General features: G+C 41.9%; 1 protein-coding gene across 1 annotated transcript in view; it reads left to right on the plus strand.

Annotated features, from left to right (window-relative positions):
* Positions 1 to 12,823: 12,823 nt before the first annotated feature.
* Positions 12,824 to 20,681, plus strand: part of WDR17 (WD repeat domain 17) — a 68,121-nt gene continuing 60,263 nt past the window's right edge. Inside the window, exons 1-4 of the mRNA XM_084856489.1 lie at positions 12,824 to 12,932; positions 16,164 to 16,292; positions 17,302 to 17,485; positions 19,436 to 19,666. Of these exons, the coding sequence (XP_084712615.1) occupies positions 12,882 to 12,932; positions 16,164 to 16,292; positions 17,302 to 17,485; positions 19,436 to 19,666 (595 nt within the window). The 5' untranslated portion in view covers positions 12,824 to 12,881. The remainder of the gene's footprint in view (positions 12,933 to 16,163; positions 16,293 to 17,301; positions 17,486 to 19,435; positions 19,667 to 20,681) is intronic.

Raw genomic sequence — 20,681 nt, forward strand, 5'->3', positions numbered from 1 at the left:
TGCTGTCTTATCTAGTCTGAAACATTTGTAATTGTTAAGTGTGTGTAATAAGTATTTTATTCATATTTTGTTTCCCATTTTCTAGTTTAAATTCATATGTTATCTAGATCTTAACTGTATTCAAATCTTTTAAAAATATTTTCTATGAAGTATTCATGGCCTTAAGGCTTGCTATTATTGAACAGTTGATTTCACAGAGTATAAACCAAATCTCTGAGTAGTCTCAGTATATTTTCACACAGGATCCATATTGCCTTAGCATTGTTCAGGTGCTTAGTTTCAATTCATCGTTTTTGATTCCAAATACATTATGGCTTGGATGACTTGTATTTCCTATTGGTTTGATGAAGATGATTGGTATGAAGGACAACAAAGAGTAAGATGCTTTCTTTTATTTAAAAATGACTCGTATTTTGTCTCACTGCACCCTTCTGTTTCTTGTGTGTTTCTAGTACCAACTGTATTTTGTGTTGCAATACTATGATAGGATCTGAAATATTTATTGGAGAGATGAAACCTGAATTAATCATATAATGCAATGTTTTGTAATTATAGTATAGTATACAGAGCTAAAGGTAAGCTGTCGATTGGTAAAAAGTGATTTCACTATGGCAGTACATTTAAAATGCAGTATATTTTTAAAATGTCTGTTTTATTGAGCTGGAAGAAATTCTATTTTGTGTGTGTGTGTATATATATGAAGTAATTAAGAAGTGATTACAGATAGATATTATGGCAGTTTTCAGAAAGACAACATAGAAATTTCAGAAGATTGGTGTGGTTTTAACAGTATTTTATAATAAGAAATAGGGTTGCTATGGCAATCCTTTGTATGACGTCTCAGGAAAAAAAATATAAGACATCGGTCAATATCTGTGCTTCAGGAAATTAGGGGTTACAATTTTATATGTGCTTATGACAGGGTGGAGATGGTGGCTGCCAATTTTTTTTTTAAGTCTGAATTTTGGTACACTGGGGGTTGTGTAGTCATGAGTTGCATATAATACCCCACCAATGCATAAATGCATCTCCAGAGATCCTTTTTTTGGTGTGATCTGCCTCTTGTATCGGTACAGTTTTTCTTACTGTCACAGCAGCACAAAAGGGTCAGGACAAGACTGTAAGAAAAAATCTTAGCAAGTTAGAAAGAATTCAGGAAATGACTGCAGGTATTCTCTTTTCTAAGATGACAATTACATGAGTAGAACTTATTAATATCTTTATATCCTGTTTTTTCTGTAGCGCTCAAGTCTACTTAAGTTTCTTTGGCTATTTATTACCCATCTAGAAATTTATAAGATCCAGATCTGATTAGCTCCAGCAAAGTTGTAACTTCATTTGGTTTCAGACCATAACATGAAAAGCTAAATTAGTACAAACAAAACAAAGGGAAACATGTTAGACATGATCAAGCAGAAGAATCCTTAGCTACTTCATCTACCCATGGGTCTACCCTTGAAAAACATCTGGAAGCTACAATTGGTGCAGAAATGCAGCAGCTAATCAGTGCCTGGTATCAGGACCATATTAAACCTGTCTTGAAAGACCTGCATAGTTGCCAGATCATAGAATCATAGAATAGTAGGGTTGGAAGGGGCCTACAAGGCCATCGAGTCCAACCCCCTGCTCAATGCAGGAATCCAGGTCAGAGCATCCCTGACAGATGGCTGTCCAGCCTTGTCTTGAAGGCCTCCAGTGTGGGAGAGTCCACCACCTCCCTAGGTAATTGGTTCCATTGTCATATTGCTCTAACAGTCAAGAGGTTTTTCCTGATGTTCAGCCAGAATCTGGCTTCCTGTAACTTGAGCCCATGATTCCGTGTCCTGCACTCTGGGATGATTGAGAAGAGATCCTCTCTATTACAACCTTTCAAGTACTTGAAGAGCGCTATCATATCACCCCTCAGTCTTCTCTTCTCAAGGCTAAACATGCCCTGTTCTTTCAGTCTCTCCTCACAGGGCTTTGTTTCCAGTCCCCTGATCATCTTTGTTGCCCTCCCCTGAACCCTCTCCAGTTTGTCTGCATCCTTCTTCAAGTGTGGTGCCCAGAACTGGACACAGTACTCCAGATGAGGCCTAACCAGTGCTGAGTAAAGGGGGACAAGTACTTCCTGGGATTTGGAAGCTATGCTTCTATTAATGCAGCCCAAAATAGCACTTGCCTTTTTTGCAGCTGCATCACATGGTTGGCTCATATTCAGCTTGTGATCGACAACAATTCCAAGATCCTTCTCGCTTGTCATGTTGTTGAGCCACGTCTCCCCCATCTTGTAACTGTGCATTTGGTTTCTTTTTCCTAGGTGCAGAACTTGGCATTTCTCCCTATGAAATTTCATTCTGTTGTTTTCTGCCCAGTGCCGCAGCGTATCAAGATCACTTTGAATTTTGTTTCAGTCTTCCAAAGTATTAGCTATCCCACCCAATTTTGTGTCATCTGCAAATTTGATCAGCATTCCCTGCACCTCCTCCTCCAAGTCATTAATAAAAATGTTGAAGAGCATTGGGCCCAGGACTGAGCCCTGCGGTACCCCACTCGTTACCTCTCCCCAGTTTGAGAAGGTCCCATTGATAAGCACTCTTTGAGTCCAATTCTGTAGCCAACTGTGGATCCACCGGATTGCTGTTTTATCTAGCCCACTTTGAGCTAGTTTGCTCATCAGGATATCATGGGGCACTTTGTTGAAAGCTTTGCTGAAGTCGAGGTCTATGATGTCTACAGCATTCCCATGGTCCACAAGGGAGGTTACTTAATCAAAAAATGAGATCAGATTTGTCTGGCAGGACTTGTTTTTGACAAATCCATCTAGGATGCTTTCCAGGATGGATTTGTCTAGATGCTTTCCAGGTGCAATTCAGAGTGTTGGTTTTAACCTGTAAAGCCCTTAACAGTTTGGGACCTGGCTATCTGAGGGATCACTTGTATCATTAACCTGCTCAGGCATTAAGACCTGCAGGAGAAGCCCTTTTGAGGACATCATTACCCTCAGAGACCCATTTAAAATAAAATAAAAAAATGTGTCAGCACATGTGAAAGGATTTTTTCCTGTGTCATTCCCAAACTGTGGAATACAGTTTAAGAAGTACAGTTGCCCCCCACCCCTCTTTTTCTTTCTTTCTCTCGGCTTTTAGAACGAGTGTGAAGAAACTTTAAAAAGGTGGCTGTTCTTAAACAGGTTACTGTTCTTAAAGTTTTTTCTTTATTGTTTTAAGATTTTATTGTTTTAAATGGCTGTGTACCACCTTCATGGCTTTTTAACAAATAAGGCAGAATATAAATGCTAATAAATACCTACTGTAAATAATATGCATGGGTACGTACAGTCAGGGCCAGAAATATTGGAACAAGGATAACTGTTTTGACAGTTGGCCTCTGTACACCACCACATTGAAGTTGAAAGGAAACACACCCAGATGGGAGCGAAGTCAGGACTTTCAGCTGTAATTCAAGGGGTTGGACAAAAGTGGGGCACTAACCATTCAGGAAGGACAGCCAGTGACATACACACACCACCATCATTGGTGGCTCATAAGTAATGGAGCAAACCAACATCATTTCAAACTTAAGGATCACCCTTAATACCGGGATGAAAATCCTTTGCAGTCAATGACTGCCTGAAGTCTGGAACCCATGGACATGACCAAATGCTGAGTTTCCTCCCTCGAGATGCTTTGCCAGGCCTTTACTGCAGCTGCCTTCAGCTGCTGCTTGTTTGTGGGTCTTTCTGTCTTCAGTAAGTGAAAAGCATGCTGTATTGGGTTGAGATCCAGTGACTGATATAGCCATTGAAGAACATCCCACTTCTTTGCCTTGAGAAACTCTTGGGTAGCTTTTGCTGTATGTTTTGAGTCATTATCCATCTGCAATATGAAGCAGCATCCTATCAGTTTGGCAGCATTCGGCTGAATCTGAACAGAAAGTATAGCCCTATATACTTCAGAGTTCATCCCGCTGCTTTTATCATCAGTCAGGTCCTCAATAAACTCCAGTGACCCGTTTCCATTGGCGGCCATACATGCCCATGCCATAACACTGCCTCCACCATGTTTGACAGATGATGTGGTATGCTTTGGATCATGAGCTGTTCCTTTCCTTCTCCATACTTTTCTCTTCCCATCATTCTGGTACAAGTTAATCTTGGTTTCATCAGTCCAAAGAATCTTATTCCAGAACTGGGCAGGCTTGTTTAGGTGTGTGCAGGCAAAGGCTAATCTCGCCTTTCTGTTCTTAAGCGTTACCAGTGGTTTGCAGCTTGTTGTGAAGCCTCTGTATTTACATTCATAAAGCCATCTCTTGACTGTAGATGTTGACAATGATATGCCTACCTCCTCAAGAGCATTCTTGACCTGGCTAGATGTTGTGAAAGGGTTCCTCTTCACCATGAGCAGCATTCTGCAGTCACCCACTTTAGTTGTCTTCCAGGCCTTTTGCTGTTGCTGAGCTTGCCAGTTATTTCCTTCTTTTTCAGGATGTTCCAAACTGTTGTGTTGGCCAGTCCCAATGTTTTTGCTCTCTCTCTGATGGGTTTATTTTGTTTCCTCGGCCTAATGATGGCCTCCTTCACTCGCATGGACACCTCTTTGGACCTCATGTTTGGAGTTCCAGTGAACAGCTTACCACATGCAAATGTAACACTCAGAACCACCTCCAGGCCTTTTATCTGCCTGATTGGTCTTGGGGTACCCAGGAAACAGGCCACACCTGGCCATGCAGCTGCTTGTCAGCCATTCCTTCCATTACTTTATGAGCCACCAACGATGGGGGTATGTGTATGCCACTGGCTGTACTTCCTGAATGGTTAGTGCCCCACTTCTGTCAACCCCCTTGAATTAGAGCTGAAAGTCCTGACTTTGCTCCCATCTGGGTGTGTTTCCTTTCAACTTCAGTGTGGTGGTGTACAGAGGCTGACTGCCAAAACAGTTATCCTTGTTCCAGTATTTCTGGCCCTGACTGTATATACACATAGTACATATACATACTATGCATTACTCACAAACTGGTGTTAAGGGTGGGGTGGTTTGATGCAGTCCAGTTGCTCATACTTTCTACTTGTTTATGCTGTCACATGATTAAAGAAACTACTGTTAATTGCATGAGTGTTTTACATGAGTATAAATACTTACAGAAATTACAGGCGTGCCATTTTAGAAGAGGTATTTCTTGTGTGTGAGAGATGAGGGAATGCCTCTAATATGGGCACTTATAAGCTGCTTATGTTCTTATTTAAGAATAATTCATATATTATAAGTGTTACATTATTAATTGGAGGTAACTTTTTAGTTGATTAAAAAATGTTTAATTGGTTTTAATAGATTAATCCATACAAAATTATAATAATACACATATGGTTGGTGGGTGAATGGGCGAGGGATGGAACCCCGCCTTTTGCTTTCCCGCTATACTCATTTGTAACATATACATACAAACTTGTGCTTATCTGGTTTACCAGGTCCATCCCCTTCTTCTCTCTTTTTCTCTTCCTACCTTCCAGCAGTTGGGGTGGTGTCAGGGTGGACACTGATCCCATAGAATCCCAGAGTAGTTCTGATTCTGAGGAAGAGCAGTCACTCCTGGGAGAGGAGCGTGCTCCTCTTTCCCAGGGCCCACAGCTGACGGAGATTCCTCCCACCAGCATTCCTAGATTAGATAGCAGTCCAGGGAGTGACCGAGCGCGGGAAGCAGACTTGGTAGATGTGCGACGCTGTCGCAGAGAGCGGCGCCAAATGGAGGGCACAGAAAGGAGGCGTAGTGCCCAGTTGGCGCGCAAACAACGGCTGCGCCCAGAGGATCCAAGGGAAAAGGGGAGGGACTGTCCCTAGTCCTTAAGTTCAGGGGTCTGCCAGTAATTCCCTTTCAAACGGGGACCAACTGTTCCAACTTAGGGCATAGGTGCTCTGCTGCTCATATCCAGTTGCTACCTGTAGAGTTGTTAAGTTGTAAAAGAAGAATAAAGCTTTGAAAGGAATCCCTTTGTCTGTGTCTGGACTTGGCTACTGGATTAGACTGAGAGAGGCCTCCAAGGAGCCCTTGACAGGTGGTGGTAATAAAGTTTATTTGTTATTTCAACCATCATGTATCAACCACAAATACATAAACCAAAAATACATAAATACAAATATATATATACTCAAACTCTATGATAAAAACGATTAAAACAGTAAGAAAGATGCTAACAAAACTTTACTTGAAGAGATACCCATAAATATATAAAAGTAAAAAATTACTGATACATTAAATCAGTACTGATACAATCTAGAGAGGTTTGTTGAAATTACCAGAGTTGTTTCCAGAAGGGTGCAGTACCTGTAATTAATTTCAACAAAGTTGGCAGAGGATCACTTAGAGTGCATCATTGTAAGCCCCTTTGAGTTCAATACGACTTACTCCTAGGCAAGACATTTGCAAGGGAGTAAGTTCCATTGAACATAGAGGGACTTACTTCCAAGTGAACATGCATATGATTGAAGTGTAAGTGACTTAGAGGTGGTCAGTTTCTTCACACAAACTCACTCCTTCCACTTGACCCAACAGGTGCAGGCTGGGGTGGGGTGCATTTGTTTACTTACTGTATTTATGAAGTTGCTCTATAACACAAATTCTTTGGGCAGCTCACAAAACAATTACAGCATTAAAATTACAACTTGGCAAGAAAGTTGGGAAGGGGCTTACAAGAGTGTATACTGTTAAGCCCAATCCAGGCTTGTGTATATCTTTGCTTGGTAAGTTCAGGTCACAGGTTTGCAGAGATCCGTTTGACCCCTCCAGTTTGACTGTATTTTTCTGCAAGGTTTTGATGTCCCTGCTCTTTTATCTTGCCCGATCATCAGCTTTCTGTCCTGGGCTGTCCACAGTACTAACTGCCAAGTTCGGAAATAGTTGTATAGATTTAGAAGGAAAAAAATTTCATCCTATCTGGGGCTGGCATCACAGTTAGGCATGGCTGGGCATTTGCCGAGGGCCCACACCTCAGCAGGGCCCCACCGATAAGAACCCCTGGAGTTGCTCCTCCTCTTTATCATTGCAACCTGCTTATTCACCTGCCTCTTGCTTTGGCCCAGGCAACAGTGGTATGAGAAGCAGATGCCACTGTCTAGCTGCTCACTGGCTCTGCCTGTCAAGCAACAAGTGATAGCAGTGATGAGAAAGAGGAGCGGAAGCAGCTGGTGACAACAGTAGTGAGGTGGATTTACTGAGGGAGGGAGCCTATTGAATGACTCTTGTCATAGGGCCCTCAAAAACTTGGAGCCAGCACTGATTTTCTGTTTTAAGGCAGTGACAACAGGTTTATGTAGGGTTCACTTTCATTTCTGCAGATTCATAATGAAATGTGGGTTTTTATAAACTGAAATCACTGCTTTTGGTAGCATAGCATCTATCATTCTTCTGATACTTATAAAATCTCTTCCAGATAATGGGACTGAAATAATGAGTTGTATCCAATACTGACTGTCTATCAGTGGAGTGGAACCTGCTGGTGGAAAGGATTTCCCCTCCTCCCATGCACCCCCCAAATCTGCTCCAGAGGGTTGTGGGCCTTTCCAAGCAGATTTGGGGTGTGTGGGGAGTGTATAAGGGTTGGGGAGCAAGGGTAAGTCCTGTTGCATGAGCAGAGGTCTTATGTGACATTGGATTTAACCCAACATAACTAAGCTTACTCTAGCTTATTTTGGCCTGGTCACTCTTTCTTAGGGTTCTGGGATGTGGTTGCTGAAAAACCTACATGCTATAGAATCCTTTGATACCTCTTTTGAAAAGTGTTTCAGGTGGGTATGAAACTGCTGTCCCATTGTTTTTTGTAACAGTTAGCATTCCCATTATTTTCTATAGCAGGGAGTAATACTACAACTATTTAGAAAACATTAATTCTTTGGTCTTTTAAAAATAATTGTGTTAAGTCATAGAAGTAATTCTGTGGGAGTTTAGTGCCCTGACAAAAAGTGAAATGTGTTATGTGGCTTGTCCCTATCAGTTTTAAAATATTGGAACTCATAATTGTACAAATTCTGCATATGTCGTTTCAAATACGTTATGGTCTAATCAATTAAGATGGTGGTCTCTCCAAGTGTTTTAAACTCCTCTAGTCAGTTAGGACTGAACTACATGTTACGTTTAGGGCGCAATCCTATCGGGATAGGCAGCCGCCTCCGAACTTGGAGGCGGCTGCCTATCCAATGCAGGGAGGAAAAGCACAGAAGGGATCATCCCCTCTGCGTTTCAGCCGCCCTGCATTTACGGCTAGACAGCCGATTTCGGCAATCTAGTGGTGGGACCTTGGAGCACGAGAAGTGGCAGCCAGACGATGCGTAGGAAGTGTCGTACTGGCATTTCCAACTTCTCCGACCTGACACACCCCCAGGAGCACCCTGTTTTTGCTGCTCCACACGCCTCTTTTGAGCGCAGAGTGTGGGGACATTCTGCGCTGCCTACAAGGCAGTGCGGGAGGGGGTGGAGGTTGGTTCTCAGGGAATTGACCTTGGAGTGTGGGCTCCGAGGTCGGTTCGTGGGAACCAACCTCTCTTATGGCCATCTAGCCGCTGACAAGTGGCCATAGGATTGCGCCCTTAATATGTAATGTGCTGCTGATCCTCACTTTTTCTTTGACCTCCGAGTAAGCACATGGGCCCACAATATGGGTTGGAACCACCATACCTGGGTTGGGGGCAGATTAAGCCTTCCCACAGAGCCACTTTTCCTTCACTAAGTTTGCCCCCATGCCTAGCAGGGTGTTAAAAGAGAAAGTACCTCCATTGGTGCCAATAGAGTTCTTTACTTTCTTACTTTACAAATATTCATAACTTAAGAAATGAATATAATGGCTCAGTTCAAGTTTCATGGTAAGCCAGACCTTTTTAAAACTCCGGGTCACCATGAGCGAACCAGTATGCTCGTGCACATGGCTCGATTGCTCCCACTTGGCTCCCCCTGCCAGGAGGAGCGGCCGAACAAGCCAGGGATTCCGTGTCCCTGGCTTGCTTAGCATGATGTCAGAACCGGGAACTCTGACTTTTCTCTTCCCCAACAAGCCAGAGTCATTACCCAGGATTGGTTCTTGGCTTAAAAGAATTCTCACTTCCCATGACATCCAAATGTAGAGCTCAGCTAGATGGAGGGCATAAAAAAGATCACTCCAATGATCTCAGTGGATGATTCTAATGAGATTTCAAATAGCATCTCCTGGATCCTGATGTTTGTGATGACATAATGCTTGTGGTCCCATTAGGACGTTCACAATAATAAATACATGACACTGTATCGTAACTCTCAGCGCAATCCTATACATTTCTACTCAGAAGTAAGTCCCTTTGAGTTTAATGGGGCTTACTCCCAGGTCTGCTTGGTTTAGGGCCGCAGCCTTCTGCTGCAAGCCTGTGTATAGTTACATGAGAGTAAATCTCATTGAATAAAGTGGGATTTACTTCTGAGTAAACATGCATAGGATTATGCTGTTGACTTCAGAAGTCAAGATTCCCCCTCCCCTGTTCCTTTTTATGTAGAAAAGCAGTGTTTAAATCAGTATATTTTATGAGGTTAAAGTTGCAGGCTTTAGCATATGTGAATTAAATTCAGCATTTGTTTTGAACTCATATTTTTAAAAGAGACTTAACTCTAACGGCAAACTAAATAAATTAACAACCTAATCTAAGAAATCTTTTTTTAAAAAAACCATGAATTTTTATTAACCCTGCCTTTGTATCCTTACAAGCCATAAATCTATGAGGTCTGTGATATGCAACCCAGGCTTTGTGACTAGGAAAACTAAAAGCTGGCTGTAAAGAATCACCGAGGCTATTGCCAGAAGCTAATTTTTCCCTGGTGCCTATTTCTTCCCCCACCTCATTATCATTAGTGGCTGGTGGCACTTCGTAAGTGAACGTAGAGGTCCATTTTGTGTAGATCTACTCAAGTTGTGTGTGTTTCTTAATTACTGGGATTATATTTTGTGTATTCAGAATAGTGGAATATGTTATACAGCCTAATGACTTCCATTTCAAATTAGTAACCTGTGCCATGATCTATAAAGCCATGCATATTAAAATGGTGTTCACTTTGAAACTTGTTGAAAAACAGATCACAAAGCAGTCCCCCTACTGTCAAGAGAATTTTGTTCTGTATATAGTCAGGGCCAGAAATATCGGAACAAGGATAACTGTTTTGGCAGTTGGCCTCTGTACACCACCACACTGAAGTTGAAAGGAAACACACCCAGATGGGAGCGAAGTCAGGACTTTCAGCTGTAATTCAAGGGGTTGGACAAAAGTGGGGCACTAACCATTCAGGAAGTACAGCCAGTGGCATACACACACACCCATCGTTGGTGGCTCATAAGTAATGGAACAAATCAACATCATTTCAAAGTTAAGGATCGCCTTTAATACCGGGATGAAAATCCTTTGCAGTCAATTACTGCCTGAAGTCTGGAACCCATGGACATGACCAAACGCTGAGTTTCCTCACTCGAGATGCTTTGCCAGGCCTTTACTGCAGCTGCCTTCAGCTGCTGCTTGTTTGTGGGTCTTTCTGCCTTCAGTCTTGTCTTCAGTAAGTAAAAAGCATGCTCTATTGGGTTGAGATCAGGTGACAGACTTGGCCATTGAAGAACATCCCACTTCTTTGCCTTGAGAAACTCTTGGGTAGCTTTTGCTGTATGTCTTGGGTCATTATCCATCTGCAAGATGAAGCGGCGTCCTATCAGTTTGGCAGCATTCAGCTGAATCTGAGCAGGAAGTGTAGGCCTATACACTTCAGAATTCATCCTGCTGCTTTTATCAGCAGTCCGGTCATCAATAAACACCAGTGACCTGTTTCCATTGGCAGCCATACATGCCCATGCCATAACGCTGCCTCCACCATGTTTGGCAGATTATGTGGTAGGCTTTGGATCCTGAGCTGTTCCTTTCCTTCTCCATACTTTTCTCTTCCCATCATTCTGGTACAAGTTAATCTTGGTTTCATCAGTCCAAAGAATCTTATTCCAGAACTGGGCAGGCTTTCTTAGGTGTTTGCTGGCAAAGGCTAATCTGGCCTGTCTGTTCTTGAGCATTACCAGTGGTTTGCAGCTTGTTGTGAAGCCTCTGTATTTACATTCATAAAGCCGTCTCTTGACTGTAGATGTTGACAATGACATGCCTACCTCCGCAAGTGCGTTCTTGACTTGGCTAGATGTTGTGAAAGGGTTCCTCTTCACCATGAACAGAATTCTGTGGTCATCCACTTTAGTTGTCTTCCGTGGTCTGCCAGACCTTTTGCTGTTGCTGAGCTTGCCAGTTAATTCCTTCTTTTTCAGGATGTTCCAAACTGTTGTACTAGCCACTCCCAGTGTTTTTGCTATCTCTCTGATGGGTTTATTTTGTTTCCTCGGCCTAATGATGGCCTCCTTCACTCGCATGGACACCTCTTTGGACCTCATGGTGGGGGTTCCAGTGAACAGCTACCAAATGCCGATGTAACACTCAGTACCACCTCCAGGCCTTTTCTCTGCTTGCTTGGTCATGGGGTACCCAGGAAACAGTTCACACCTGGCCATGCAGCTGCTTGTCAGCCATTCGTTCCATTACTTATGAGCCTCCAACAATGTGGGGGGAGGATGGTGTATGCCACTGGCTGTCCTTCCCGAATGGTTAGTGCCCCACTTCTGTCAAACCCCTTGAATTATAGCTGAAAGTCCTGACTTCGCTCCCATCTGGGTGTGTTTCCTTTCAGCTTCAATGTGGTGGTGTACAGAGGCCAACTGTCAAAACAGTTATCCTTGTTCCAATATTTGTTGCCCTGACTTTATATTTATTTGCAAACTGGAAAGAAGACAGATGTCATGTAAGAACCGTCTTCCTCTCAGCTTCATAACTGAACCAACAAGTATACACTTAAGTGGATTGAATGCTTTCTTCCTTCATGCAGGCTGCCTCTCCTGGACTTGCCTGCCCATCAGCTACTGCTTGGTCCAGCTGAGAAAAACCAATGAAACACACTTGCAGAAAGGAGAATATTGCCCACTTGCAGAAATGAGAATATTGCAACAAGAGGGCCTGATGCTTTCACTTCTAATGGGTTCTAAAGCAGCGATGGGGAACCTCTGACCCAAGGGAAGTCCCTATCCAGCCCACCAGCTTTCCTGCTGGCTTATCTCCAGAAAGCAAAGATAAGAGATTTCACCTCCTCCCTCCCATGGTACAACACGGCTTTTTAAAAGCTTCCATTGTTGACAGTGGAAGATTTTTAACACCTCATTGCAGTGTGTATGGGGAATTTTCAGGGGGTAGGGTCACTGCTGGGCAAGAAAAGGCAAGTGTTCCCCAGCCCCCCATGTTGGCTTATTTCTCTGGCTTGTCAGGAGAAAGACAAACCAGAGTTCCTGGTCTCACATCAGGACCTAGGGACCTGGGTTTTTTACTTGCTCCTACTTGCAGTGGGAGCAGTTGGGCAGCATGCAACAACCCTGGGTTGCTGTGATGCGCAAACCAGGCCAATATTATGAACTGGATATGAATGTAAAACTGGAGTGATCTGACATACAATAACAGTTGACATTGAATTTATGCATTTATTGTACATGAATACTTTGTAGTGCATGTCCAGCTTTTCTACTGGTAATAATGTGGCGGTACTATTGTGAAGGTAAAACAAAAGATAGAACTGAAAGCATTAGGAAAAATGCACACTTGCATATTAAAATAGTACCTCTTAAAGAAAGAACGTTAGTTGCCAGGCTACTGACATTGCTGTGTCGTGTGTGTGCAGTGCTTCACGATGCTCAGTCTTCTCTCCAGCATCCTTCAGTAAGATGACAGTATTCCGTTAACATCAGGGTTTACTTTCTTCATCTAGTAAAGCGGTTTCACTCTATTGCCAGACTGGGGCTGCATGTTTGGAATCTGCAGGGTTTGGGAATGGACATGGAAATCCTTAAATGGCTCAAAGAAAATGACACCTATATTAAGGTAGGGATAAACTATACAGCTAGTGCTCTAATTCTCTCAGTCCAGTGTGTACGCATGTGTGTTTGATCTCCATAGAGATGTTGAATAAGTAGTTTTCTGTTTTATCACTTTTCTATTTTTAGTAACCAGGAAGAGGTTAAAACATTACTACTGATGTAGCTGCCAGTCATAGAGAGAAAGCTCCCTCTTTCCCTTCCCCCTGTTCATATCCTTGGTAACAGTAGACATCCTGTTACCAGTATTCTACTTATCATGCAGAATTCGAATGCAGCAAAATGCCTTTTTTTTTTTTATGGATGTGCAAGCTACATATCATTAGCATATAATATTGATCTTATTAATTAATTAATTAAATTATTTATTAAATGTATTAATCGCCCATCTGGCTGGTCACCCAGCCACTCTGGGCGATGTACAACGTATAATAAAATAGTTTAAAACAATAAAATTCTACAATAAAAACATTTTCTAAAATACCCTAACGCACCCCAAATGTCTGCCTGAACAATCATGTTTTTAATGCACGGCGGAAGCTCATTAAAGAGGGGGCATGGCGGAGTTCCCTAGGGAGGGAGTTCCACAGAGTGGGGGCCACCACAGAAAAAGCCCTCTCCCTTGTCCTCACCAGCCTAGCTGTCCTGGCTGATGGGACAGAGAGAAGGCCATCAGAGGCTGATCTTGTTAAGCGGCCTATCTGGTGTTTCCGGAGGCGCTCCTTAAGATAGGCTGGGCCGGAACCATATAGGGTTTTAAAGGTCAAAACCAACACCTTGAATTTGGCCCGGAAAACAACTGGTAACCAGTGCAACTCCTTCAGCACTGGAGTGATGTGATCTTGCCGGCGGCTGCCCTTAATCAGGTGAGCTGCTGCATTCTGTACCAGCTGCAGCTTCCGAACCGTCTTCAAGGGTAACCCCACATAGAGCACATTACAGTAGTCTAAACGAGAGGAGACCAGGGCATGTACTACCGATGGGAGCAGATGGTCGGGAAGGAAGGGGCGCAGCCGCCGTATCAGATGGAGTTGGTACAGCGCTGTCTGGCTCACAGCTGACACCTGAGCCTCCATGGATAGCTGGGAGTCCAAAATGACCCCCAGGCTGCGGACCTGGTCTTTCAAGGGTAGCCGTACCCCATTCAGCATCAGGTCAACATCCCCCAGTCTCTTCTTGTCTCCCACCAAAAGTACCTCGGTCTTGTCAGGGTTCAGCTTTAGCTTATTCCTCCCCATCCAGCCATTCACCATCTCCAGACATTTGGACAGGGATTCTACGGCCAACCTTGGTGAAGATTTGAATGAGAGGTAGAGCTCTGTGTCATCCACATACTGATGACACCGCACCCCAAACCTTCTGATGATAGCCCCCAGCGGCTTCACGTAGATGTGAAATAGCATCGGGGAGAGGATAGAACCCTGTGGCACCCCACAAGTGAGTGGCCACGGGTCCAAAACCTCCTCTCCCAGTGCTACCCTCTGGTACCTGCCGGAAAGGAAGGACCGGAACCACCACAATACGGTGTCTGCAATGCCCAGCCCCTCCAGGCGGTCCAGGAGGATACCGTGGTCAACAGTATCAAAAGCTGCTGAGAGGTCGAGGAGAACAAGGAAGGAGCATTCACCCCTATCCAGAGCCCTCCTCATATCATCCACCAAGGCGACCAAGGCCGTTTCTGTCCCAAGCCTGAAGCCCAACTGAAATGGGTCTAGATAATCGGCTTCTTGAATAATCTTGAATTGTTAGGGCTTATTTGCCAAAGCTAATGTTACAAATTCCTATTGTTAAAAACACTTAATGGATAATCAAATACTCTTTTGGAGATCTGTTCCCATGTTCTGGAGAATGTCCTTCTTATACTCTGATTATGGCTTATTTAAAACTGGAGAAATCTGCAGGTTCTAGTTTGAATGCATAATAATGATAGTGGTTCAAGTCGTTGCTTAGTGTGTTAGTTTAAATATTATTGAGTGAAGCACCTTTAAAAAAAAAACCATATTGCAAGAGTTTGGGCAACACAGGTTTCCAGAACTTAGTAGTGTGCTCTGCACTGATCCTTCTGGCTGCTTGAGGGTGGAAAGCTATAGCAAGGTAGCGAATGGAGAAGCTGGGTAAATTACAGGTGCTTGGTCCTTGTAGCAATGCAAATATTTCTGAAACTAGGTGGATAAGGCTAGCAGTAGAAAGACAGAGTGAATGGTAGGGCATCCTATTCGATTTTGTAAGGTGGACTGTAGGGGGTTAGTGATAAGTTCTCATCATATAGGTGGAAGTTGGACTTGGTTGACTGTAATTCATAGTTAGGCATTACATTCTCCAGACATTAAATTCTGGGGAGAAAATCATAAAAGAATAGTGCTGTATTAGGTTTATTTGAACAAGTCAGCTCCCTGTTCTCCTGTTTTTAAGACTCCAGTTTTTCTCGGGAAAGATCAGGGAGACTATGGTGAAATAAATGCAGTTCAGCCTTATCTTCCTCTTATGCTTCCAGGACAGACTTCACCCTTTTATTAATTTGAATCAGCTCAGGACCCCAGAAGCAGCAGCTTTATTCAGCATTTAATATCTAAGTAGATCATCTGATAACTGATATGAAGATAGGGAAAGAACTTGGTACAAGTAGATAACAAGTGAACAGTTCTGTTTTTTCCTGTACACATATATTCTTACATGTGGCTCCCAGAATTCTCCTATCCAAGGACTGATCAGGGTCACATCTGTTTTAGCTTCAGCATCAGGTGTTCCCAGACGCTTCATTAAGCATACATCTCTACTGTGTGAGTTGATGCATTGTTCATTCACGCTACAACTTGGAAGCAGTTTAAATATAATAGAAATAGTTTTATTTTAGTGAAGTAATCAGAAAATTGGACCAAATGTGCAAGGTTCAAGAAACTGTAAAGTACATTGGAATGAATGAATACAGCTGGTGTGAGAGCTCTCCTTGGCAGATTACACCTGATTGTGACATATTTTTATTCAAGCCCTGAGTCTAATTTATTATTGTTTCTGCTTTCTCCTGGCAGGAAGACACAGTGCTTAATCAGTATTTTAATCGCAAGGATATTTACAAGGTTATTTAAGATGCCATCTTCTTTGCTTACAAACATGCCTTTCCTAGTTTTTAAAATTGCTTTACATCAAAGTGCTGAATGAGATCTGTGTTGAAGTCACTTACAGCACAATTGTCCATGTCTCCTCAGAAGTCAGATTATTATGTTTATTTATTTTCTAGGCAAAAATGGCACAGGTTAAGCAAGTGGGCCTATTAGGTGCCGGCTGTCAGCCATGGAATAAAGATGTATGTGTTGCTAGTGGGAATAGATTTGCCTATTGTGCAACCCTTGCTGTTTATATATATCAGGTGAGGTGAACTTTTTATTTCCCTTTGAACATACTTCTTTTCTGACCTGTATACTAGTATTTATCAAAGCTGTTTTATATTTCAAAAACTGTAACTAATGCCAGAAAGTAATTTGCCCTGATGCAGCAAAGATATTGCTTGAAACCAGTATCCCCACATAAGGATATGCATTCACATCTGCTTCAGCAGATGAATCCAACAAGTTTAATGGAGCCTACATGAACATTGTAATGTGGTTGCACATCTCCAAACACATGTGCATTCAGAGCATCATTATCAATCCCAGTTTTCCTCTTGAATTTCATATTCATAAGGACCCCATACCTAACCTTAGAACTCCCAAACTGTTCTTTAAACTCCCCTGCAGGTGTTTTTTTTTTAAGTTTTACAATTGGGCACAAAAGTATTTTAAAAGGAAATTGTTTCCACTGTGCAGATGGTATTTTCTCCATGGTTTTCTCTTTAAACTGTTCCTTTTGTCTAATTGCATGTGCACACATCCCCTTCTGAAAGTTCATTGCTTCAAGTTCATCATTTGTTGATTTTAAATGGAGTCTAATATTTCTCTAGACAACATTTTATAATGTATCACAATCATCATATGCACAGTTGATGAATTTTATCAAGGGGCTCTCCTGTTCAATGTGGGATGGAGTTCCTGGGAGAAGGGAGAATTGCTCCAAATTGGGTGGGCCTCCATTCAGTATTGGGAAATTCCCCACTCCCATGGCACCCAAACAACATTGTTCCATATGACTCCCAAACTCTCCGGGTAGCCTTTTTGCAAGGCACAGGTGGCAGGGGGAAGGAAAGAATGGAAAACTTTTGTTCTATGAACTTCCTTAAGTTAATTTATCTTATGATGGAATCCAGTAGCTCTTATGCTGCCACCACTACTTAAAATACATGTTATCTGCTTTCAATATTTGCCAAAAAGTAAATTAAACATAAGATATTTAAGAATTTACTGAAATAATATTTCTAAATGTAAACATGTCTAACTTTTTAGTTGGATCATCGGTACAATGAGTTCAAGTTGTGGGCAATTATGTCTGAACACAAGAAGACAATCACTGCCATTTCTTGGTGTCCCCATAACCATGACCTGTTTGCAAGTGCAAGTGCGGATAACTTAGTAATAATTTGGAATGTGGCTGAACAAAAGGTTGCTGCAAAACTTGATAGTACAAAAGGTATGTGAGAAATCAAAGTCTGATAGTCCTGCTGGTCATTCCAAAATGAATGGAATGTTGCCTCGAAGAACCTTGATGGCAGGCCTTCTCTATAGTGGCACCCACCCTCTGGAAAACCCTCTGTCGTGCAGTTCAGGAGGCAGAAAGTATAACATCTTTTAAATGTCTCCTGAAAACACATCTTTTCCCACAAGTTTTCCCTGGGTTGTAACTGCTGCTGGGTTTTATTTTGGTTTTATGTGGTACTTTTAAACCTTTAAAGTGTTATATTATGTCTTGTTAAGTTGTATTTTATGGTTTTAATTGTGAACTGCCCAGAGAGCCACAGGTACTTGGCAGTATAAAAGTGTAATAAAAAATAAATAAATAACAGTTATCTACATCAAAACCAGCCATCTGTAATTTGTCGTGAGTTAAATCCAGAGGCACCCTTTTGTTCATTAAAGAGGCTTTGATCCAGCAGAGGTTCTCACAAACACGTGATTTTTGCTGTTTCCTCTTCACTTCCCTATCCCCACCCCCAAATCTGTTCCAGAGGATTGAGGTACCCTCTTGAACAATATGAGAGGAGGCTGCAAAAGGGAGGAGGAAATCATACACTTCTTTCTACTTACAGGAGCCTCAACTGGATTGAAGGCCCTTGCATTCATTGAAGGAGTCTATGAATGGAAGGGTACCTTTGGATCCAACCCCATGCATAGATAATAATTTTAAGCAGCAAATATGTTGCCATATCTTAGTATAGTAAAAGGTAGGACTCTTTTTTGCCTTGGCTGATACAGTGTCATGATTATTTTGCCAGGATGATGCAAATGGTCAGTTCTATGGACAAGAACTTGAAACTACAAATTTTTGTTTTGTTTTCCTAATGTAGAAATGCTCAGCTATAACCGATGCCAGACAGAAAATTTTGATATATATTTTTTTCTCATATGATTTTGGCTCATCTCATATGATACAGTTCTTTTATCTGCTGATTCCCTCACAGCATCTGTTTTAGACTCCAGTGCATTGGTTATTTGAAGTTTAGCAATTGTGGTAGAACCTTTTTGGTCTCTTCAAATTTTCTCTTGCTCAGAAACCTTGTCTTAAAATATCTCTCCGGATATGTAGCAAAACTTGTACATTCTTTTTTTAAATCACTGTGTTAGAGCTATACAATAGATGCATTAACATCAGCTGTTCACAGTGTTCATGTTCATTCCAAGGAGAAAGCAGATCTTTTGCCCATGCAGATCTTCTCACCCATTGAAATGAGTGGGACAGTCTATAGATGCAAGAGATACAGTTCAATGTGAATTGGGAGGGTGGAAGATTGCTGTGGTGAAAACATTTGGCTCTGAGAGACCATGGCCATAAAGCAGAGTATAAAAAGCATTTGTTGAATAGATGTGTTTCAGACTTGACCTAGATGAGCATGTATTTAAGGCTATACCCATTGCCAATTCCAGTGTAACACTTTTCATACTGAAGTATGCTTTGGAATAGTTGCTGTCTTGTTCAAGCAAATAGCAGCTCTTTCCTGCAAAATTCATGCACCCTTTCCATTACAATGTAATTATTTCCTTATGTCTTTCTCCAGAGAAATTCTTCTGTTGGAGGCGAAAAATACATTAGAGCCAACACATATTCTCTCTATGTTTTTAATGTTAAGATTGAATATGTGGACTGGGGAAAAATGTTATTAAGAGTGCAGTGCTATACATATCTACTCAGTAGTAAGTCCCATTGAGTTCATAGAATCATAGAATAGTAGGGTTGGAAGGGGCCTACAAGACCATCGAGTCCAACCCCCTGCTCAATGCAGGAAAGTTCAAAGGGGTTTACTTCCAGGTAAGTGTGTATAGGATTGTAGTCTTAAGTTTTCCTTTTGATTAAATTCAGTATTGCACCAATAGATATAATGGCAGCAAATTTTTTCAGATTCTTGGATTTGTGTTTATGTTTCAGGTATTCCTGCATCTCTTAGTTGGTGCTGGAATGCAGGTGATGCGGTTGCATTTGTCTCCCATAGAGGTCCATTGTATATTTGGACAATTTCAGGACCGGACAGTGGTGTAACAGTACATAAAGAAGCTCACAGTTTTTTGTCAGACATTTGTCTGTTTAGATGGCATCCCAAGAAGAAGGGAAAAGTAGTGTTTGGACATACTGATGGAAGTCTTTCTATTTTTCAGCCAGGTAAGAATATACATTAGAGACAAACAATGGCATTTGCATCTCTTGGTTTGGGTGAAGGGAACTGTTATTTTGAGAAAACTGAGTGCTTGTTTACTTTACAATTTGTTTACATTAATACTCTTTTCTAATGCATTACTCATGGGAGGGAAATCTTAACCTTCTGCAGCACAGAGTTGGTAAGTGAAAAGTGTTACTAGTCATTTTGTTCAGACTTTTTATTTTCAGCCATTTACTCCACCTTGGACAAATTTTTAAAAAATTACCTGTGATACTCTGAATTCCTTATTGAAATAATTCCATCAGAGCAGGTTCTGATACAATTTTTTTCTATTATTTTTATTTGAAGATACAAATACAAAGCCACTTGCTTCTCCCCATCCCCCAAATGTACTGGTTGTGGAGCCCCTGCTAGAATTGACTGAACCAATTGTCCTTGTTCAGTATTTGTTCTGCATTTGTATGTTTGAATGCCTCTGTGTGATCCATGGAGGTGTTTGATATTTTGTTTATGATGGAATCAAAGCATGCTGATGTCTTTCTGGTGACAAATATTTAGAAGAGATCAACCCATCCACTAGATCTGGGAGGAAAAATACATCCTTAGAGACATGGAGCTGCTGCTTTCCATAGGTTTGAAGATACAAAATGTCATGTTTAAGACAGCCCTTGGTGACCAATTTGTTAAATGCACCCACTTTTTGCTAATAATCTGTGTGAATGATCATACTACAGTGTATAAATGGGAAATGCATTGATAATGACCATTTGGAGTTCTGTTCTCCAAGTCCTTCAGTTGCCCCAGTCCAGAGTTCTGGATGAATCCCTAGGTGTAAACGAAACACTTATTTAAGCAGGCTGCCTTGTTCACATTTGTGGAGAGGCATCCCCATGAGTGTGAAAGGATGAATATGAAGGCAGCTACTTCCACCATTGAAATGAATAGAGCATTTGGGGTTGGGGACCTCTGTCTATCCATTAAACTTCCCACATGTGCAGCAAATTGCTATGGTGATGG

This window comes from Heloderma suspectum, chromosome 5 (genome assembly GCF_057233095.1).
Source record: "Heloderma suspectum isolate Gila_16-S chromosome 5, 16-S_ref, whole genome shotgun sequence".
In the NCBI taxonomy this organism is placed as follows: domain Eukaryota; kingdom Metazoa; phylum Chordata; class Lepidosauria; order Squamata; family Helodermatidae; genus Heloderma; species Heloderma suspectum.